Source organism: Diplotaxodon limnothrissa, linkage group LG12 (genome assembly GCF_057381915.1).
Source record: "Diplotaxodon limnothrissa isolate DT_005_m linkage group LG12, D_limnothrissa_male_GT1.1, whole genome shotgun sequence".
Taxonomy (NCBI): Eukaryota; Metazoa; Chordata; class Actinopteri; order Cichliformes; family Cichlidae; genus Diplotaxodon; species Diplotaxodon limnothrissa.
The window spans coordinates 7,111,485-7,135,364 of NC_140607.1; the positions used below are offsets into that span (position 1 = coordinate 7,111,485).

At 39.8% G+C, this 23,880-nt stretch overlaps 2 protein-coding genes and 1 long non-coding RNA gene across 3 annotated transcripts; all 3 read right to left on the reverse strand.

Annotated features, from left to right (window-relative positions):
- Positions 1 to 2,776: 2,776 nt before the first annotated feature.
- Positions 2,777 to 4,723, reverse strand: LOC146620781 (uncharacterized). The gene is made up of 4 exons (XR_014906640.1): positions 4,585 to 4,723; positions 3,822 to 3,887; positions 3,316 to 3,471; positions 2,777 to 2,863 (listed from the first exon to the last, which is right to left on the reverse strand). It is a non-coding gene; the product is annotated as an uncharacterized LOC146620781 (long non-coding RNA).
- Positions 4,724 to 8,969: 4,246 nt separating this feature from the next.
- On the reverse strand, positions 8,970 to 9,714 carry LOC146620782 (uncharacterized). The gene is made up of 2 exons (XM_085367685.1): positions 9,652 to 9,714; positions 8,970 to 9,566 (listed from the first exon to the last, which is right to left on the reverse strand). Exons 1-2 carry the CDS (start codon positions 9,712 to 9,714, stop codon positions 8,970 to 8,972), a joined length of 660 nt encoding a protein of 219 aa, XP_085223811.1.
- A 2,460-nt stretch (positions 9,715 to 12,174) lies between these two features.
- lrp13a (low-density lipoprotein receptor related-protein 13 a) lies at positions 12,175 to 23,830 on the reverse strand. The gene is made up of 20 exons (XM_085367068.1): positions 23,779 to 23,830; positions 23,525 to 23,680; positions 22,687 to 22,902; positions 22,336 to 22,557; positions 21,434 to 21,649; positions 21,111 to 21,340; positions 20,524 to 20,653; positions 20,002 to 20,192; positions 19,586 to 19,772; positions 18,273 to 18,485; positions 17,978 to 18,161; positions 17,678 to 17,879; positions 16,989 to 17,153; positions 16,526 to 16,726; positions 15,260 to 15,809; positions 15,062 to 15,181; positions 14,781 to 14,888; positions 14,423 to 14,656; positions 13,956 to 14,334; positions 12,175 to 12,292 (listed from the first exon to the last, which is right to left on the reverse strand). Exons 1-20 carry the CDS (start codon positions 23,828 to 23,830, stop codon positions 12,175 to 12,177), a joined length of 4,074 nt encoding a protein of 1,357 aa, XP_085223194.1.
- Positions 23,831 to 23,880: the final 50 nt, after the last annotated feature.

Here is a 23,880-nt window from a genome sequence, read left to right on the forward strand (position 1 = left end):
ACGACAGAGTGCCCTTGACAACCTACGTCTAGGTGTAGGCATAGGTCTTGCCATAACAGGCACCATCCTCGGTTCAGCTTACCTGTCCACCTTGATTGGCTTATCTTGACATAATAACTGATATATTTTCAGGTTAGATAGTTTAGATTAGTTACTTCAACACATTTCTTATTTGTGGCAGTAAAATGTTAAATTTAAGTTAGATTAATTCAAATATTATATTTTCAGCCACCTTGTGCTTTATTAATTAGTTTTACATAAATCTATTTTGTCAACAGGTTCCACACAAATGAATTAAGTACATCCAACTTATTTTTTTAAATTTATTTTATTGCCAACACATTCAGTGAGCATTTGTGTAAACCCAGTCCAAAATAAAACACAACAGCTCATTAGGGTTAGTAATTAACAGTATGTAGACAGATGCAACATCAAGACTTTAAATTAAATGTCTGTATCTACCAGAAATAGAAGAAAAAAAAACGCATTGAAGATCACATAACACATTGATAAGATGACACTTGAGTTATGCACATGTGATGCTAGTAAGGTCTGTGAGTGTTTTTTTCTTTTAGTGTCTAAAATGGATAGCAAAGTTGCTATTTGCAATGATTGCTTAGGGTCAGTCCAGTAACACAATGCCAATGAAGTGCTTTCCTTTAACAATGCAAAGTGAAGTGTCCACCTCAACAGCCACAATTAAAAAAAAAAAAAAAATGTAACAACAACAACAACAACAATAATAATAATAATAATAAATAGTCCACTGATATTAGCAATCAAAGAAAATTACATCACCATCCCAAATAAAACTTTAACAAAACATGCCAACATTATGGTCTAACAATAAAACAGCTTGTCAGCGTTCAGTTTTTTTGCAACAGCACAGCAGTAACCATTTAACACTCGCCACTGTCAACATTTATTTTACCAGTGTTTGGGCAAAAAACTTCAGATGGAAACATTTTAACATGGAAACAATTGTTCGTCTTTAAAAGTCCACAAAATATACATTCATCCTGCATTCCCAACTTGGATGATCTGATATCCTCGTGTTGGTGTTGTTCCCAGATCATCATACTAAATGTTGTTCCAGGATCAACATTGCAAGTGACCAATCAGAATGTTGTGACGTCATACTTTTGCGACTTCGGGAAAAACCGGCGTAAAACAAAAAACTGTACTTAAGCTGCGTGAAACCGCCTCTGTCCGCCGATCAACTGACCCTAACCCTAACCGTAACCCTTTAATAAACAGTAAGCAGAATTGATATTGTCCTTGCAACATTGGAATTTCATAAATGCACGAATGGCTTGGAATAGAATAACGTCACAACAATGTGATTGGTCACTTGCAATGTTGAACCTGGAACAACATTTTCATGATGGTCTGGTTGATCGGCGGACAGAGGCGGTTTCACGCAGCTTAAGTACAGTTTTTTGTTTTACGCCGGTTTTTCCCGAAGTCGCAAAAGTATGACATCACAACATTCTGATTGGTCACTTGCAATGTTGATCCTGGAACAACATTTAGTATGATGATCTGGGAACAACACCAACACGAGGATATCAGATCAACCTCCTAACTTACCCTTAATTTTAGTATGTATTGCAATTACCTTTACAATGCACACAATGTAACACAAACTGAATATGAACATATTTCCACCTCATAACAATATGCCTTGAACGCTAATATACACACCACCCTTCAACATTTCTGGTGCAGTATCATCTCTCAATTAAATCCTTTAAATCTCAATACTTTTGATTGTCTCTTAGCTTTCAGTCTTGAGGTTAACTGAGATTCAGTGCATATATCCCACCCATTAAGAGTGCACATGCAGAGGCCAGGTCTTCCAGGTCATGCAGGACACACTAGATGGTTATACCCACTGTAGGGTAATTTCCAATAAACCAAGTTCAAAAAAGAAGAGTCTATGGCTGACGCGTGTTCCTGGTTTCCAAAAGAAATGCTTCCAGTTGCATTATGATTTGAAGACTGTTTATTTATTACAAACGGAAGATGTAACAATGAACTCCTTCCTAAAAAGCATGAAAGTTCCAAAAAATAGCAGTTATCCAGAACTAGCTGTGCACACGGTCAGAAAACCGTGAGACTCCTAACCTCTCTGTCCATGCTCCTCCCCTTCCCTCTCACACAGGGTTTCATGCTACTATTGCACTTACATAATTAAAGTGAGAGGTACCCCCTTTTAGGTTCCAATCCCAAAACAGTGACTTAAAATTACTTTATGTAAACACATATATTTTCACATTTATTAATCCTGAAAAGATGACTTATGTAATGAATCTATGAATTATAAAACAAACATGAACTCAATCGTAAATAAAAATATAAAGCAGACGTCTGGCGCTTACACCCACATCGGCTGGAGGAGTGCTGGCATCAGCTCTTTCGATGGTAAAGGTAGCAAGGGTAATTTGTTCCAGCTCCCTCTGAACAGCTGTAGCTTAGACACAAAAACATAGAAAAATGGCATCCAGTTTTAAAAAAAGAAAGAAAAAGGGCCAAAGCTACCCTTTAATGACGTAAACACAATATTAGGAACATGCACCCCAGTGCGCCACTATTTTAGACTACAGATTCAACGATAAATATAAATAGTTTGGGTATACAAGAAGATTTCCCAAAACATTTAAACAGGTTCCATGCAAATTACAACAACAACAACATTACAACATGCAACAACATTAGTTATTCAAAATTTGGTTTAATACAGATAAAAAACTAAACTAAAATTACCAACCAATTATTCTTTGAAGAGGATGCTTGGGTCTTCATTCAGGTAAAAAGGTAGTGCCCTGAGGACACACTCCCTCCCCTTTTCAATGGTTTCCTTCTGTAGAGAGTGGCAGAGATACAGGAAGAGAAAACAGATATACTTTAGGATGACAGAAACTCACATTATACGCAAAATGAATGACATATCCACTGCACAGATAGACATGTACACAAGACCAACTAATCATCACATGGACATGAATAGTTAACCTGTTGGGCAGGGTTTCCACCACATTAGATATGTCCATAATGGAGGTAAAGACAAACTAATACATCATCTTTTTTGCATTCAAAACATAACATAAAAACATTCACTTCTGGTTTAACCTAAATCAAGGGATCAGATTTTACATATGTTTAGGTAATTTTAATTTTCCAACGTTTTGAGTACCAAACTTTGTCTTGCTTAATATAAATGTAAGTGCACTGTGCAGCTACCATACACTAGCTGTTTAAATTTGAAAATGATCTTATTAGCCATAATATTTTGCTACCAACAGAATAACGCACCTGTGTGGCTGGGGCCAAAGTTTGTCTAATTTTCTTCCCTGCAACGCCTCCTTTTTTCTTGAAGACTTTTATGAGCTGGTCAGTGTATTGGTCAAGTTGTGTAAAAAGCCTTGGAACATGTGCAGCAGTAGTAATCCTCACATATTCTGCTTCCACCTGAAAATATGTCAACAAACACAACATACTGTACTGTAAATATACATACTATATGTACACATATACAAACTAAAACTAATGTAGTAAGACCTCATTAAAGCTATAATTTTAACACAAACATTTACACAAAATGCTAATGGAGCCATTACAGCTTTTATTGTTATTTATCAAGTTCCAAAAAATATTGATCACAGCTGATCTGAAAAGAATTTCATGCCTCAGGCCCTTGAACTGCAACCTTTACCATGGTTCAGATGTGGAGAAGAAATAACAGGGGCATGGGATGGGTCACAAAAGAAAACTTAACTTATAAAACAGTTTTGTTTTTAAAAGTATAACAGTTCACATACCACATACAAGCTCAGCAATACCACATACACCACATCAGTATAGGAGGGAGCAGGTAAAGGCAGGATCTGAGATTTATAAAGAAAAAAAAAATTAATTCCTTAATTTCAAGAAGCAAATTATTGTTTGAATTACAACTAAATAAAATACTACTCAGAAGAAAAGCAAGAGATTGACACTGCCATGTGCTAACTTTCTATAGAAGCAATTATCACCAGGTCTGTCGACCTCCATTGTCTGTCCACTCATATGTCTTGAATAATTTTATTAAAAAAATTAAGTGTGTACTTTCACAAACTGTAATTTATAACTACATTGATATGTATAACTCCGCTAGGAAACATGCTGTATTTACAGACCATTTTTACATAATACAGATTACTGATAGAGCAGAACAATGGTGTCACAGTGGCTTTCGCCCTTGACTTTTTGGATTTTAAATGTCACTTTATGCTATCCTTGCTATCCTATTCGATATTTCCGACTCTCGGATTACAGAAAAGGAATCCCAAGAAAGCAAATGGAAAAATAACCCCTTGAAAGAATAACCCCATGAACCCCTGTAGCTAATCCCTTAATAAAACAAAAAACAATAAAAATGCTTCTTACACAGTCCACAAAATAAGCATGTCCAGGACCCAGTAAAACTAATGTAAAACAAGCACACGCAAACGATATAACATGTCTTGTAAGACAAACGCAAAATATAACCATGCTGGACATATAGATACTACACAACATAGTCAAAGAAAAAAGTGGTCTTACCTCTCAAAGAAACAGCAGCTTGGCGCCAAAACAGCCTTTTTCAGTTAAATTTGAAGTCTTGCGCATGAGCAGGCACAAGCCGTGAAACCTTCTTGTTCTGCGCGGTTTCATTACAACTGTTTTTGCATTACTGCCACCTTGTGGATATACAAGGTATATCGATCCTAATTGACTTAAATGTTATGCGATCAAGTAACACATTAGTATTATGTACGTTGAATAATAGACACAATTACGTAGACTTGATTAGAAAAACATATGTTAACTTAACAAAAACATATATTTTAAGTAAAATGAAAATAAATAATTAATATACACTGAACAATCCACCTCATTCATTTTTTTGAGTGCACTGAGCCTGGTTCTGTCACAGGTTTCTTCCTGTTAAAAGGGAGTTTTTCCTGTCCACCGTTGCTCATAGGGAATCACTTGATTGTTGGGGTTGTTAGGTGGGTTGTTTTTTTATTTGTAATTTGCTAATTAAAATAAAGAAAAATTATATTTAAAAATATATATTAATTGCTCTGTGTGTTTACTTCAATGAAGACGTGTATTGACATGAACAAAGTGCAGTATTCCAAGATGGCATCAGTCTTAACACCCTTTATACTCATATTTTTATAATTATGTTAAGTTTAAAAGCTCAAAGATAATGACATAGATGCATCTGTTTCTGTTATTATCACAAGACCAAATTGGTCGCACTCTAGGGCCCTGAACAATTAGTTAATGTTGTTCATGAGACTAAAGTCAGTGTAAATATATGTGGCCAATATTCTAGTTATTATATTAATCATTATAAGTTATTACAGCAGTGAGTTTGAACTCTCAAATCAAATCACTTATTGTCACATCACATGTGCAGGTACACTGGTACAGCACATGCGAGTGAAATCAACCCGTTCTCACTCCCGACGCGTAAAATAATGACGACAGAAACACACACTTCTTTTTTTTTTAATTTATGTTTTATTAGAGAGAGAGAGCTGCGCATCGCAATGGAAGCAAAACAGTAAAAGAGTGAATTCATGACGATGTTTATGTGAAGCGTTTGGATCTTCTTTAGCTGCTGGTTCGGTCAATATTGTTTGGAGAGAGATCAAACTAACAGCTTTAGAATCAGCGCATAAAGGGCGTGAACACAAAGCGCGGACCCGGATCAGCGAGCTGTCGGCTTTCAGCCCCGACTGTGAGAAAGGCGACATCTAACTGATTCTGATCCGCGGGTCAGAATCAGTACCTGCTCTCATTTACTGTTTGGTGGTTCTTGAAATTTTGTGAGATGTCACCAGAGATTCTGGCATTTCGGACAAAATAAATTTATATTAAAAAATCGATTCAGGATTTTAATGAATCGATTTTACGTTATCCAAGCCAGAATCGATTTTAATCGATGAATCGATTATAAAAACCCACCCCTAGTTATGTGTCTGTGAGCGCGAGGAGGGAGAAAAAGGCGAGTGGAAAGGTATGAGTTGTCGTCGAGGAAAAACGGGAGCTGGAAGCATGTAAATATAATAATAACCACTGCAGCCAAGAAGAGTGCCTGACGAGCCCAGTTGTAAGTAAGCTATTAAGACTCGACTGCACACCGTGTTCGTGTTTTCCTCCGAAAACAATAAGTTCCGTTGGAGCAGTCTTTCAACGCCTCTCTCTATCTCTGCTAGCAAAGTTGACCCACACAACAAAGTAAAGCTATTTTTCGGCTACGAGCCGACAGGGACCCCGCCGTATTAGTCAGAGGTCCCTTTACTACAGTTCGGAGTCGCGGACCTTCAGTAATAGTAATAAATCACACAACAATAGTACATTCACGTTGTTGTAAAAAGCACGATAATATATTAAGTAATCCAAAGTATTCAGAATACGTTACTGTCATTGAGTAACGTAACGGAATACGTTACAGAATACATTTTGGGGCATGTATTCTGTATTCTGTAACGGAATACATTTTGAAAGTAACCTTCCCAACACTGCCTAGATTTCATCATTGTCCTGGGTCAGGATAGCACCCAGATGCTGGAGCGGCTCGAGCAAGTGTTCATCAGATTGCGTGGAGCCAACCTAAAACTGAAGCCATCTAAATGCTGCCTGTTTCGGGAGCAGGTGGCCTATCTGGGCCATATCATCTCTGCTGGGGGTATTTCCACAGATCCCCAGAAAGTTCAGCAGTTCGGATTACGTCGTTTAAGAGAAATTGTTCGAGCCATGTTTCCGAAGTAACAAAGAGGCGACTGGATTGCAGCCATTCAAAGAGCAAATATAACGTCCCAGAACACTCCAGCTCACAGGTTAGTCTGCTCCAAGCATTTCCACAAAGGTCAGAGTTTTGTTGTAGTTAATCGGTCATTTTTCTAAACATAATTGGTGATATAGGTTACAAGCAAGTCTGGCGCTGAACAGAAATTGTCGCGCTATGCTCCTTTATTTATTGTGCATAAATAGTGAATTGTCCTGACACAATATTGCGTTTCGCTTCTGTTATTATGGTATATTGACAAAAACATATACTTTTATTCACAGGATAAAACAGTTGTTTTGTATCACTAATTGCCCAGTACGATTACAGCATACAATATTATTGTCAGTGCTACATTTCTGTGATGCTACCAGAAATTATTTCCACTACTAATTAATTACCGTTGAGCTCAAAGGTCCTATTAATAAACGGTTAACGAATGTGTATTTATGACGACGATTTGTGAGACTGGTAAACTTATGATACGTACGATGGTCTTTCGTTCTACACGGTGCATTTCAAGGTCCTGTACCCATCCGTCGGTAAACTGTACCTGGGCTTGTTGCAGTGACCTGAAGTTACTAAACTTCAGGAGTGTATGCACTCACTCCAAGAACCGTATAATTATAAATCTGAGCGTGGTGAAAGTTGGGCAGCACGCTAACGTATTTTGTCCCTCTGTGTGCTCATAAGGGTCTGACACTTTCACTGGTTTGATTTTTTCCTCGTATCTTTTCTTTGACTTTTCATTAAGTCTGTCTTTGTACAGACCAGCATTGTTCTCCTTCGTTTTGTACATACCTTTTTGGGGGGCAAAGAAAAAGCAAGAATTTATTGGAACCGAAGAATGAACGTTTTGCGGTGCTGCAAATGCTTGCATTTGATGCAGTACTTGGATTGTTTTGCCACGAGTTACCGGCATGCAATGCGCGAAAGTCACGTGGTCTGTCAATCTCTATAGCCAAACCCCTCCACGAACTCACTAAGAAGTATGCCCGTCCGCCTGGCACTTTAGCCTAAAAGTTATTCTTTCCATAACAAAAATATTATATATCACATCAATCCATTCATCTATGGTAGGAATATCCTCTTTAATCCAAAGGCGAGTTATGGCCTTTTTGCAAGCTACCGACAGCACACTGAACAAATACTTATCCGGTTTGCATAGATTAAGACTCTCTAGGTTGCCTAGGTACAATAATGCAAAATGAAATTGTATTTTCTTTTGGAAGATTGTTTCCATGACCTTATGTATTTCCTTCCAAAATGGAACCACACAGGGACCTTCCCAAAAAATTTGAAAATGATTTGCTGTTGCATGTCCACAATGCCTCCAGCATGTTGTGTTCTGAGAATAATTGGATTTTTGGGCTGGGGTAATAAAATAACGAAATACATTCTTCCAGCTGAATTCCCTCCACGAGGGGGAGCTTGTTACTGACCACTGCTGCCTACAAATCCCATCCCATTCCTCTCCTGTTAAGAATAGATTGCTCTCTGTTTCCCATCTTCCTTTAACATATCTTGTATCATGACCCCGTAGATTGATCAGTGAACAATATAATTTGTAAATGATTTTTTGATAGGGTCCATCTCTATATGCATTCTCGAATATATTTATAATCTCTTCATTCCCAGTCGATAACTGAGAATTTTTTAGCTTTTTTTAGAAACACACACTTCTTACCGAAGAAATGAATATTATTTTACAGTTATTATTTCACTCATGTCTGTCCCGTCTGTAACATCTGAAAATAAAATATAATAAATAATAAAAACAAAGATCGACCAAATAAAAACAAAAAAAAAAAACACACTCATTTTACTAAACAGTTCACCGGATTTGAGACAAACATTTAATCAGTTTAATTTTCAGCTGTTTATTAATTTATTTATTGTGACTGTACTTTTGTTATTGCAACAGCTTTAGATGTGTTTATTGTATATATACAGCATATACATTAGCACCATTTTTTCCCCCCTATTTGCCAAGGTTGAGGGCAAAGTAAAAGCCATGTGTAGTTAGGACATCTATATAAGTATCAAGTCAAGGTTGTGTATATGTACAGCCATAGTGTGGTCTGTCCTGGTCACCTAGGCTGAACTCAAACTTAAATGAACAACAATTTCTGTGTTCTGTTGGGGATCAAATGCTGTCTCCTCTAGGTGGATCTGGCTCAGCAGTTGTGACCTGGAAAGTGAAACAGACAGGACCACCATCTAGTGTTGTTCCAATAGGGAGTATCAGTGGTGGGGCTGTAGGTGTTGGTTGGATGACACATGTAGGAAAGGGTGGAGTGACACCCTGGGTGGATCCTTGGTATGTGGTAATGACTTGTGGTTGAATTGTACCTATGACTACACCAGTCTCTGAAAGCCCTGAAGGATGCGTGTTTGGTAGAATGTGGGTAGGGTTAACAGCGTTAACAGAGTCCTTTGTGGGACCAGAATTGGGCACATCTAAAGAAACATCAACGCTCATCGCAGTATGAGACGGATCTGGCACAAGTTGTAAAGCATCTGGGTCAGCAGAGGTTTGTGGGTCTTCAGGAGAAGTGGCCAGAGAAGGTCCTGCATCTGCAGAGGGAAGCGGTGCTCCATCCAGGGGGTTCTCTGTAGCATCCGGCGTATTTGACTGCAGGGTTTCCTGTGAAGACCTATCATTAGTGGTGGTCTCTTCTGATGAACTGGATTCACTGGACTCTGATGACTTGGGTGAATCCTCACTTTCTTTCAGATGGACCTGTTTTATAATGAAACTGTCACAAATCCACCAATCTTTGCTATACAGTGGGAAAATGTAGCAGTAAAGTAGTATAGCTACTCACTGGTTTAGCTGTCACTAGAGTCACCATGAGGACAGCGCAAAGGGTGGCCCTCAGGACTGCCATTGCTGTCCTTCCTGTATTTGCTGAAACAAACTAAAAGAACCATATTGGTAAACTGGTAGTGTGTACATCGAGAGACAAACAGAGTACCTTCTTCTTGGTTCAGTTAAAAATGATTTCCACCTCAAATATTGTTAAAAAAGACATTTCTGGAATCATGTTTGTAGTGGCACAGATCTTTTTTCTTTTTTGGGGGGAGGGGTTGATTTACATTTAAATTTGTCAACCCTTTGCTAACATTGCCTTTAACTGTCTCAAGCATAAAATTCATTAAGTTTTAAATGAGGGTATTGCTGCATCCACTAATCTATTACTATTTGAAGGAATTAAAGAGTAACACAAGTAAACATTTTAGAATTCAATTTAAATGCATTATTGAATGTTAGTAAAGTTGTTCAACATCTTGAACTACAACAAGTTCAGTAAAGTGAAATGCTAAGTTATGATTGAGAACCTACCTTAATGGTCGAGTGTCCTCACCATAGAAACGCTCCAGACTGATTACAGTAAATTCTCACTTCTGCTCAGTCCTCAGCAAACAATAGAACATCTGGGTTGGCCTTCTTTTTATATAGCCGTGGAAATGTGTGGGTACCGGGCCATCATTGGGTTCCTGTTCCTGGCAATATATTATGCACTGTAGTGCTGATTCCTAAAACCATGAAAGCTAAATCACCAAACACCCCCAGCTAAACTGAAATGACAGATCGCTAAAAATTCTAGGACAATGGTTGTAGAAGAATAAGTCCACCAGAAGTGCCTATTCATAAGCACAGTAAACATGTGTTTTGTGGTATTGGTTTAAACAATGGTTTAGAATTTAAATAGATGTAAAATACCTAAGGAATTTTAGACAAAGTTTCATGCATAGTGTTTGCACTGAGTGCAAAAGTACTAACGTGATTTGGATTGTTTTGATGTTCCATAGTATTAATTAAATATCCAGTGTCTCCGCAGACACTGAAACAACATATTCTATATGGACACCGTTTTGTCTCCCTGTGTTTTACAGAACAGTCAAATAAGACAATTCAGGTGAGTAAGGATCACTGCAATTCATTGTTTCCTAGCTGATTGTGACATCACCACGAAGACTACAAAGCCTTGCAGAGTGTCTGTCCACAAGTGTTACAAACCATATGTCTCCTAAATACCTAAATAAAACATTAATCATGATAACAATAATAGCTTCAACTGTGTGCCATGACACTTAAAAGTGACATTTCTGATCATTTACAGTCCTCTGTAGTCTTAAGCCACCACTCATTTCTTTGTTTTGCATACAGTGAGCCAGACTAGTAATTTTTAAAATGTGATCTCTAGCAAAAGTTCGAGGTTTTCTGAAGGAGTTCCATTTGCTGCTTTTCCCCACTCAATTTTAGTTCAGTATCTGTCCATTTTTAGAAGATTTTTTGTTTCCTTAGCTACGAGCCATTCAAGAGTTGAAAACACCTACACAACAGAAAATGTAGCAAAATACCAGTTTTGTTGTATTGTAAGGCACATTGTTACTAACAGCTTGTTGCCCCCCCCCCCCAAAAAAAAGTAATTTCTTTAGTTGAATCTACAAAAATAAAATGCTAAGGACAAAAGTTTGAGAGGCGTACATTGTAGTTTTGCAACAAAAAGCTGCTAGCCAGAAACTGGACCTAAATCAACATGGTGTGTGACGATGAAAAATGGAAGGAACTGGAGGAGAAAAAAGTGAAAGACCAAAGAAGCCAATCTTTAAAGAAGTCTGAGGTATGCCAAATTATACAAGTGGACAGGGAAAATCTGACAATATTCATCAATGAGTGACAAATCAAACTGCTGTCAATGTGTATGCTGGTAGTAAGGAGAAGAGTACAACAGAGGCTCTGTCATGGTTTCGTGCTACATTTCAGCCAGTGTTTGAGAGCTTGTCCAAAAAAAAAAACAAAAAAAAAAAAAACAAAAAAAAAAAACCCCACAGAATTATGAGGAAAGTACAGTCAGATTTTGACAATGATCATGTGTCACACCAAATACTGACGTTTAAGTTTGCTAGAATTCTACAAACAATGTCTTTGCCTCGTATCATTTTTCCTGTGCATTCACAAGTTTCATTATGTCACAGCACCCATTTCCTATGTTCCTAGGAAAATCTTGTGAAATTAGGGCTGGGTCAAGACTTTTGCACCGTAGTTATTTCAGTTTAAGTAATAGTCCCCCCCTTTACACAACTGTAAAGGTCTTTTAGTCAAAACAAGGCATTAAAGTCAGACTTGCACTCACATTTTACCATCTATTATAATCCAAGTGTTCATGCTTATTCATGTCAAACTTCACAATGATGGTCTAACAGTAAACAACCTGAAATAACATGACAGGAAACTGTGGAAAATGCAGACTGTTTATTTAAAACATCACTTGTTCATAAATCAGCTCGATTCCACAGAGGATACGGCTTCCAACAAAGCAACAAAACGGGAAGCTGCTGGTTTAAGGGAGGTCCACCTCTGGCTTTTCTGCTGAGGCAGTATGGGATGTGGGAATGGTCTCCGCTTTGCTCTCCAGGTCAGTCATGCTCATCTCCTTGCCTGCTGATGGTCCAGTTCCCCTGCAGCAAGAACATGTTTAATTCTGTGATGCAGAAAAGCTCTGTTCTCAAACTGTAGAGACACCAAGTTATTTTCGCTAAAAGTCTGAATAAGAATCAAGTTCCTGACTTTGTTTTTAAATGAAAATGATGCACCATCCATAACCACACTAACTTGGCAAAAATTAGATTATCCAAACGTAACAGCATAGTCTAGACTGGATAATTGAATCAGTGAATTACTATGCAAATTGTGCTGAGATTCATGGCCCAGAGACTGAAGCCTGCTCACTTTTCTTATAAACCATGTTGGATTTTTTTCTCTCAAATATTATGGTAGCAACACTACATTGCATTGGTTCAGTAGCAGACAAATGGACAGGACAAACATTTTTACTCCCGTTGACATCATTCCAAGTGGTTACGCCCAGTTTTAGCTTTGTAGTCACAGGAAAATATCCTAATGCAAAGATACTGTATATGGAAGGTGGGCAGACCATATAAGAAATGGAACCTGCTATCATGAAATCACCACTTGGTTTATGAAGTCTCATATGAAACCTAAGATGTGCATTTTTTGTTTTGACCATCTTGGCATTTTCATTGTACAGTGGTCCACCTTTCCCAGCTTCAGTGATTTTTTTGCAATTTTGCATGTTTTTTATTTTTTATTTAATTTATTTTTACAGTGCGATGTCCTGATCGGCTGTAGGCCATTCTCAATCTCCTCCGTGCCATGTCTCCTGCACAGTTCAGAATGCGTTCAGCTTGTCAAATTCTCATAAATCTTGGAAGTGCTGTACTGTATGTTTGCAAGTTTTCTGACAAAACGTTTTGCAGCGTCAAAGGCAACCGTGGGTGCCTTTGGTTTCATTCTATAATACTGGACTTATTGTTCTACGAATGTATGAACTTTTCTCTCTTGTTTAAATACTCTCAAAGTGTGAAAATGTTCATGCCTGTCTGAGAAAAGTGTATAAAGTGTGTAGTGAGGGGGTTTTATGACCTTAAAACAAATAAAAATAAAGTTGGCTACTTCACGGATTTCACCTATCGCGGGCTATTTTTAGAACTCAACTCCCGCGATAAATGAGGGACCACTGTACAATGAAAATAAAGGCTTATTCTATTCCATTTTGAAACCAGATGTGCCGACTAAGGGATTGATATGGCATTTTAAAACCCACACGCTTGAGATTATTCCAAATCCAAACAGATTTTTCACAAATGGACATCCGTTCTTGCAGATCACCACTATCCTTGTTTGCTGTATATGCTTAATTGAGAGCCAATAGAACTAACCTCCAATTAAACAGATTTCAAGTTATAAAATCAATATAGTAATAATATTTTAACCAACATCTAATAACGTTGATATGCCATCCTGAGCGTTAGCATTCTGTTGCTAGCATTTCACACCATATAGCCACTGTGCCCAAGTCTTAGAGCTGCTATTAGAAGAGCTGTAAAATAATTATCACATCAAACCACCAGTAGGTTAATGTGTGCAAATGCTTCCCAGTAAGGTGTACAAAACTAAACATTGCTGCAACCCAAGGACACCATCTATTGCAAAGGGACAAATGTTGCCAAGTCTTGTAGCCCACCCACACCAAAACCCACGGAGAGAGAGAGAGCAAGGAAAAAGTTAAATTTGAGATTTAAATAAAGAAAAAAAAACAACCTTAAGTTGGCACTCTTCTTCCTCTTCACCAGCACTATTACAACAATGATCACAACTGCTGCACAGAGACCCACGGCAGCGTAGACAATGGGACCCTGCATGGTTTTCACGAGCCGGTTTTCACAGGAATCACCGCTGTAGCCCAGTGAACACACACATGTAGTAACTCCCTTCGTCTCTACACAGTGTCCGTTACCACTGCAGCGCCTCTGGCTGCACTGCTGGGCATCCAGGTTCACACGTTGAATGCTGACATTCAGTGTTGTGTTCAGACCTGTGACTTGTGAGACAGGAGAGACACTGGAAGGAGGAGGAGGAGAACTGTGAGGTTGAGTGGGAGCCAAGACCTCAGCTCCTGGGCACTGCTGGGTGCCAACACCTTTATGAAAGGGGGAAAAAAATAAAATAAAGTTTTAGCCATGGTGCAATCTACAGGAGCAGTTTTAGTCTTTAATTTTGTGTCCCACAGTTCTCATCGGAGTGGTCCGTGCAGTCTGCATGTCCATCGCAAAACTTCTCCACAGGCAGGCATGAGAGGTGATCGAGGCAGGGCCTGCTGCCAGCTGGGCAGTGTTGCTCTGGGCTGCACTGAGTGGCATTCAGAAGGATGTGGTCATAAGAGCACTTGCATGTGCGACTTGTTGGGGTGGCGAGGCACAAGTGCTCACAGTTCCCATTGTTTTCTGTGCATGGGTTAGAGCCTGATGAAATCAAGCAGATAATTAGGTATGAGGTAGTTTGGTTTTTTTGTACATGACATGTAGAAACATCTTTAAAAAGGGCAGGTTAGCCTTTCCAGGTGTTCCGTTTGTGGTTCTTACATACCCATCTGACTCCGTTTGCTGAATGCCTTTAAGCCGACCACTTGTGTGCCAACCTCAAACCATAATTTCTTATCCTGCTGAGCGTCTTTGTACCAGAGTTGGGTCTTGTCTGAAGGAACAAAAAGGTCAGTTGTACCACTAAATTATACTCAAAGATGTTGATTCCTGTGGAGCCATTATCCATGTTATGAAGTAGTCATTTACCAAAGCTGCTCGGGCCAAGATGTCATTTGAATTTTAGGAATTATAGTCAGTTATTACAGTACATGCTTGGACTCTTACCAGTGACTGTAATCCAGAGGAGGATGTTGTCACTTACAGCCACAGCAGCCAGGCCGTCATCAACCTTCAGCTCTGTATATCCAGATCCATCAATCAGGACAGAGCCAATGGTCCCCAAACCTGAGAACATTTGACTCAAGTCATTAAGAGAACAACCTATTGGAACAACAAAACTAAAGTAAACTAGTGTCAGCTTACTCGTGTCAGCCCAGAAAATGTTATCCCCATTATTAGAGAAGACCAAAGATGTTGGTTGGACAGCATCCTTCCACACCACTCTTTGCTCACCACCATCCATGCTGGCGCACACTATTGTAGCCGTGCTGCCCGTAGCCTCCAGATCCATATTCGTGAAACAAACTCTTCCACTGGGTGGGTGAAGAGCAATCGAACCCACTCTGTTGATCCCCTCCTTTATGAGAATGGCTGTGTATGTGCCTGTGACAGCAGTGACCTGCAGGTGGGGCTGTTTGTAACTGCTCCAATAAATGTTGAGTGTTATCCAGTCGACTGCCATGGCAGTGACGGCGTCATCCAGCAGCTCAAGAAGCTGGCCCTGAGACGTCAGGAGTGAGTCCTTCAGCCTGAAAGAGCTGAGTGAAGAAGTGGCATCATCTGTCACAAATAGAGTGCGTTCCTTGAGGATGTAGTCCATGAGATTGGCTTTGTTCACGCTCGGTATCTGCAGGGCCAGATGCTCGGGCCAGCCCTTCAGCTCGGCTGTGGTGTGTTGGGACTGCAAGTAGATCTACAGAGATTGCTGGGATTAGAGTCTTTATATAATAATTAAGCATTTATATAAAAGTCTTTCCATTTTTAATGGCATTACTCGATTAGTGATGTAGCTTGCTGTGTGATACAGCCTGTCCAGAAGGGCAGGGGTGGAGTTTGCTTCACTTTTGAGTGAAGTTCTGTTTTAACAATTAGTTTAGAGCAGAGCAATTTGCCAAGTAACCTTAATAGCATTTCCTAATAAATGCATCTAAATCCAGTTAGTATTTGTCCAATGACAATCTAATGTTTGCTTCTGTTCATCACCACAGTTGACTTTAGAATCAAACAAAGAAGATGTGAATGAAGTGCATACTTTCAGCTGTGATTCAAGAAGTCTTCAAAGTCAAAATTCTAATTTTACTGTGGTGGTGTGCAGACGCAAAACAGAATGCTCAAGAGCCCAAAACCAAGGATACACATAAAGGAAAGCTGCATCAGTTATTTATACACCATTTCTAAAGCAAAAAAAAAAAAAAAAAAAAGGATGCATTTTATACGTGTGTGTGTGTGTGTGTGTGTGTGTGTGAGATCAGTTTGATTTTGTCCTCTTTCAGAACCCAATTCCCACTTTGAAAGTTTCTACCCAGAGCAGATTGTTCCAATTTATCAGACATTTGAGTTGCATATCCATATACAGCATATTCTGCCAATGCAGGTTACACTGAGTAAAATTAAGGCGTTTAGCAAAACCTGAGTGACACTGGACAGAGACAGCAACAGCAGAAATGCCGAATTGACCAGGTTGGAGCAGTTGAGGTCATCCTCTGCCAGCAAGAGACCAGGGGGACACTTGCACACAGCCCTGGGCCCAGGAGCAAGCACACACATGTGGGAACAACCCATCTTCTTGCAGGGGTTCACAGTGCCCATCTGGAGCATTGGGTGGATGATCTAAAAGAAGAAAAAAAACTTCTAAGCCTGTTTGTAACATTTTAAATTAAAAACTCTTCAGCAAGCTTTCCAGGACTAACCATTAGGGTGTGCCCAAAAACTTCTTAATTGCTTCCAACACAAAAAAAATAAAAAATAAAATAAAAATCTTCAAACATAATGGAATAGCTTTGTATGAGCACTTAACACATGAAAGGATCCAAAAATTGTACATTATGCCACCCCATTTCCTAACATGTTTTAATTCAACATCACTCCTTACCTTCACAGCAAAAGGCTGTCTGGGCCTTTTCAGCACAACTTGATGGTTTTTACCAGAGATTTTATGAGCAGCCTGCACCACTCGTTTCTTGGCATCAGACCAGTAGAGCATGTCATTGAACACTGCCACAGAAAAGGGGTTTGTGGTCTCCTTTATCTGTAGAATCTGAAAACGGCATTTATATTATTTTACATATATATATACACACACACACACACACACACACACACACACACATATAAAAGGGTATTAGTCACCAGTTAGGTTAGACATTTTTCATTGCTACACAAAAATCATCATCTCTATATTCTTGAGTCATTTAGGGAAAAGACTTCCGTATGTAGTGCTGACATGAGACAGTTTTCCAATTTCATTGAACAATGTATGACTGCGCAATGACAATAAAGAGGTATCTTATCTAAAGTGATATTTTTAGTTATGGAAGGAGAGCGTGATAACTAAGAGGTTTGGAAAGAAAAGCTTCTGAAGAAGCTTCTGCTTCTGAAGAAGCTTCTGCTTCTGAAGAAGCTTCTGCTTCTGAAGAAGCTTCTGCTTCTGAAGAAGCTTCTTCAGAGGCTTTTCTCTTCAAGCTCCTTAGACTACGATGACTGAGAGCCTTCACAGACAGAGCTTGATAACCTTTACGCTAGAACAGCAGATTTGGGATAGGTTAAATAGATACATTTTACCCTAATGTTGTCGCCATCCAGAGTTGCAGATCCAATCGCCTTCAGTCTTTCATCTGTCCAGTAGACCCTCTCCGAGACTGCATCTACAGCCACACCACCCGGCCAGCCCAAACTCGAGTTCACCAGTGCCCTCCTCTCTGACCCATCCATCCCAGCACGCTCAATCTTCACTACATTACCAATCTCTGTCCAGAACATCAGCCTGATGAAATAAGAGACCACGAATGCCGCTTACTGCAAAAACTGAAACAGTTCTGTCTTTTTTTTTTTTTTTTCTTTTTTTTTTAAATTCATATCAACCCTTTTTGTGGTAGCAGGGCAAGAGAGCGGGGCTGATCCAAGTCTTCATCCAAGATGATGCTTTGGTACAGTGAGCTTGCAGAGGCTGCTGCCAATCTGATGGCAGCAATATAACTCTTCACCCCATTGATCCAGTACAGATTCCTCCCGACCCAGTCCACAGCTATAGAATCAGCCTGAACACCTGTGGAAACAAGTGGCATCTTGTTTCCACAGGTGTTCCGTGATACAACTTTCAGACATGAGTAAACTGACATTCCTCTGAATGCTCCAGCCACATTCGAGTTGTACGAACCTTTAATCAGACTTCCTGTCATCTTCTGATCTAGAGAAGACCACATTATAGCAGCCATCTCCAGACTGACCCAGAAGACCTTCTGACCTTTCCAGTCATAGTCTAGAGACAAGACTGCCTTCTTTGCAGAAGAGGGCAATGTAACCAAGCTGTGACTACGCAAGCCATACAAGTAGATATCCGTTTGGATTGAGGACAACAGCAGGGGCTCACCTGAGGGATAAGAAAATGATCATAATGCATAAGTTATTCGACACTGAGGTTTTTTTGCTCCATTTCACCTTTTTAATGTTGATTTAAAAAAAAATATAAGACTCAATAAATGTGAGCAAAATCTTGTGAAAAGGCAGGGGAGAGTCTTTCAGCAGAATGGCTAGATTTTTGTAATGCTATTAAACACATGATTTTGTGGTTTACATATTTGCCTGACACACAAAAGATGCCAGTTTGAGGAGAGCAGGAAGTGAGTCCCTCAGAGGGTTGTATCAGGAAAGTCCTCCAGATAAAAATCAAATATGCAGATCCATCTGCTGTTGTCACCTCTTCTGACTAAGGAAGCAGCTGAAAGAAGCTTTTGTATAAGGACATTACAAAAATAAAAATATTTCACCAACTGTGAGCCCACTGCTTCTCCTCCCTCTGATCCTTGCCCTTATTTGGCACGAGATTTCTTTGGGCAGCTTGTGAGCGTGAGAATGAAGTGAAAATGTGTCACACACCAGAAAAATGAGTGTTCCTCACCCTGTATTTACCCCCGCTTCCAGTTTGTGGTCTCCTGCATGTGGCTTAGTGTTTCAACAGACATGCATGCGTACTCGTTAAAAATGAAAATAAATAAAATGGGTGCAATTCCCAAAATGTCCCGCTACCCATATGGAAAAGAAATAGAAAAAGAAAAAAAAAAACGTATAAAAGACTTGCATAAGACGTGGCCTACTTCATATAGTGAATCATATAAGGCTTATATGATTTACTCATGAAAGTGGCCACTTTCTCATTACTTTCATGTTGTTTTAGTAAGTATCCAAAACATACAAGTTTCATTTATATAATCTTTCAAGGGCTCTTATCTGTTTTCACTCGTGTGCTTTTCATACAAGTTTCACACAAGACAGATACAAACTTTACATATAAATCTGCTTTTGTCATATTTAACAGAATGTAGCAAGAATGTTATTAATCTTGAAATGGGGCATGGGCAAAAGTCAAACCCATTTGCTTTTGGTGTGGCTGCAGCGTGCTGACATTTTCAACTTTGTCCAGTTCCACTTCAAGAGTGACAACGCCATGCTGTTTATTAAAGGGAGCTTTACCAGTGATTTTGCAGTGGTGTCCATCTGCTTCCATTATAAAGCCCGGCTGACAGTCACATCTGTAAGAGCCTGGAGTGTTGATGCATAGCTGACTGCACACACCTGGAGTCTGAACTTTACACTCATCAACATCAGCACAGGCCAGCCCATCCTCCATGAGCCTGAAACCTGCTGCACAGCGACAGCGCTAGAAACACCAAATGCAAATCTAACATTTAGATTACTCACTTTGAGTCACTGCAGGCTCATAGCCTTCATATACATCTTTACTGGATCAACAAAAGGGATCGTTTATCCAGAACAATCAGACTTTACATGGCAATATTGCTACATACACCCTTCAATCCATTTTCAGGCACCGTCTCTGCTGGGTAAATTTGATCGAGCACACAGAATTTTAAAGACAGACTTCTCACCGGTCCCTGAGGTGTGTTGTAGCAGCCCTGGGAGCAGTGCGTGATATTTTCCTCTGCACAGTCTGTATGGCAGCTTCCTCCCTCATCTGAGCCATCTGCACAGTTTGTCATGCCGTTGCACACCAGGTTTGGATCCAGACACTCCTGACTGCCACACTGGAACTGGTGAGGGGCACATGTTACAGCCGGACCTGTAAACATGAACAGCATTCATGTACACAAGTTTAAGCAGCAGTTTAAATTACATGACTATCCATTTACTACTCTTCAGCTAGAATTTACACATTACAGGCATTTTACAGCTCATATAACTAAACATCCCAATTTGAATTAAAGAATTGGGACAGTCTCATTTTGCAAATAGAATATTCTCAGACAAACATCGACATATTTTATGTCCTCTTTTATACTATGTGCTAAACAGATATAGCAGGTGGTAAAACTGGAATAAGATAAAGACCCTTACTGCTACAAGTTTTCACATTGATGTTTAATTCTGTGAATAATTCTAAATTTACTCACATTCAGTCTCGTCACTGCCATCATTGCAGTCCTTCATGCCATCGCACAGCCAGGCTTTAGGGATGCACTTGGTCTTGGATTTGCACAACCACTGGAACTCTCCACAGTTCACTGGAGCCACAGGACAATCCTGAAAGTCCAATTAAATTTTAATCATCTAAACATGCACTTTACCACTTCACTCCTGATCATGGAGGGAGAGAGAAAAAAAAAAAAAAACTGCAGGAGGCCAGCTGAACATTTAGCCCATCAGAGGACATGCAGCAGTTTTAAAGGAGAGTAAAGTACTATTCAACAACATGCAGAAACCCTGCTTCATGTCTTCTGAACCTGACATCTAAACTGTCAGAGGAAGAGGGGCATGACAGTAATACACCAACATCGATGTACACTGCAGCTAACATCTAATGTCTGGTTTTATTTACAATGATTTCCCCTTCATTTATCCACAAACAGGACCTGAACTAAATCACTAGCTCCTTACAAAAAAAAAAAAAAAAAAAACCACTCCCCAAATCATTTTTAAAAGATTTTTTATGGTTGCTCCTCAAAGTTTAGCATGCATGAAGCTGCTTTTTAGCATCCACCTTCTCATCAGTGCCATCTCTGCAGTCCTGGTCTCCATCACAGATCCACTCCTGCACTAGACACTCCTTGCTCTGGGGACAGCGAAGTTTGGTCTTGCAGGCTGGCACTTTGGTGCAGTCTTCCTCATCCGAACGGTCCCGGCAGTCTGGGTGACCGTCGCAACGCATTGCGGCCAACACACACTGGCCGCTGGTACACTTGAACTCTGTGTCACTGCAGTCCTCCTTTTCTATATTGACAAGAAGGAGGCAAACAAAGCATTAAAGATTACTCATATGCAAGCAAAGCTGAAACCAGGTAGGACATTAGTATGCCCACATACCACACTTTGCCTCATCACTGCCATCAGAGCAGTCACTTTCCCCATCACAAAGGAAGCTACTGGGAATGCAGCGGCTTTTGTTGTCGCATTGATGAGAACAGCCCTCCATGTACTTTGTGCATTCTGCTTCATCCGAGCGGTCCTGACAGTGAGGCACACCATCACACACCTGGCTCTTCTCAATGCACATCCTTCCATGGGCACACTGGAACTGGTCTACAAAGGACAGATTGTATAATGATTTTTTATTATGTTCACATTAATCTCTCACTTGGGCTCAGGCTTGTAGTGCATACATCTGTAAATCTACAAACACATAGACCATCCTACTGCATACACATTAGATTGTTTGTAACTGTCCAGCTTATCTGCTGATACAAATATCATCTGGCAGTTTGAGCTTCAGTTACAATAAGAGATTTTAATCCTAAATTCCACAGTTAGGTCTACATTTATTGATCTGCATATAGTGCCCTGGCTCCATGTAATGTCAGAGTTTGCAGTGGCAATGCTGGGGGGCTCAGCTCCCAATCATAATGTCATATATGCAGTGCCTTGTAATTATCTGTGTCATGAAATTACCTCAGCATCGTCTTTCTGCCGCAGGAACAAGAGTTATTAGACTGTTAATGACAAACCTGGCTCTGTGAGAGTACACTGTAACATCATGACATCATCAACACTGGATATCTAGCCTGTTTTCATTCCATCCTGTCATCTATAGAAAAGTTAGAAAAATATAACTTAAGAAAATACTATCGCTATAGTAATTTTTAGGGGTGCTCTGATAGTAAAAAGCCAAAGTGTCAACTGGCCATGCACCAATACTGATGTGAAACTAGCGTTGCTCACTAGATGGCAGTAAAGCCATATTAATAACAAGCAGATGACAAACAGGTTACCCTTTTCACAAGACGATGAGCATTTTGCCTCATCTGAACCATCTCTGCAGTCTGCTTCACCATCACAGAAATAGTGGTTCTGGATACACTCCGAGTTGTCACTGCATGGTATGAAGCCGAAAGAACACTTAATGGGGTGAGAAGAGGTGGACTGTTTAGAAGGGCCAACCAAGACTGTAGGCACAGAGGTTGTAATGGTCTCTTCTTCCTTTTTGTCTTCTCCTGGATACATAATAAAAATAAAATACAGCAGGAAAAGCATTATAATTCAAAACCAAAAAAATAAACAAATGCACAAGTCCAACATAAAAACGAGTGTCAATTCAGTACTATAAATACATCAGAAGGTACCACAAGTGGCTTCATCTGTGCCATCTGTACAGTCCTCCTCGCCGTCACACAGGAAGTTTGCAGGCAGGCAGCGGGTCTTGTTGTCACAGTGATGAACACAGCCCCTCATTAGCGTCACGCACTGAAGCTCATCAGAGCGGTCCTGACACTGAGGTACACCGTCACACACCTGGCTCTTCTCGATGCACATCTTCCCATGGGCACACTGGAACTTATCTGCTTGTGTGCAGGCATTACAGGTGTTACAGTCACATGCACAATCGTAGTTCTTCATAAAACATAGTACCATAATAACCCCAATAGAGCACCTTGTCTCCAGAATTCTGGTTTACTTGTGGTATTTAAAAGTACAATAGGAGGCAAAGCCTTCAGCCTTTAGGTCCCTTATCTGTGGAACCAGCTCCCAGCTTGAATTCAGGAGATAGACACCCTTTCTACTTTTAAGATTAGGCTTAAAAGTTTCCTTTTTGATTAAGCTTAAAGTTAAGGCTGGATCAAGTGACCCTGAATCCTCCCTTAGTTATGCTGCACTAGGTCTAGGCTTCATTGAGTGTTTCTACTTCACTCACCATGCATTTAATCATTAGTTATTATCTCTGGCTCTACATCCCCTCACCCTGAACTGTTTGTGGCAGATGGCTGTCCCTGAGCCTGGTTCTTCCTGTCAAATAGGAGTTTTTCCTTCCAGCTGTCACCAGGTGGTTACTTCTAGGGGGTAATCTGGCTTCCCCTCAATTATTGTATGGTCTTTATTTGTGCTTTCATGTGACTGCCGTTGTGATCTTCAACTACTTCTGCTACTCAATTTGTCTAATCTAACATACACACTGTCTCATACCTTTGCTGCATGATGTTTCACAATCCTCTTCATCTGAACCATCCATACAGTCCCGCTCTCCATCACACAGATACCTGTAGAGCACACACTCTGAACCATCTCTGCACAGTTTAGAGTCCCGGGTGCAACTTCTGAGACCACTTCCAGCAGAAAGAACTACATGAATTAAGTTGAGAGAAAAAGGACAAAAAAAAAATGTAGTCACTGCAAAATTAGAAGGTCTAGAAAAGCAGTTTTGGTAGCCCCACACTCACCCTGTAAGGAGTCTGATAATAACACCAGACAGAGAAACAAACATCCACCCATTGCCACAAAAAACAAACACAGGCCAAAAGAGGTGGATAGATGTAGCGTTT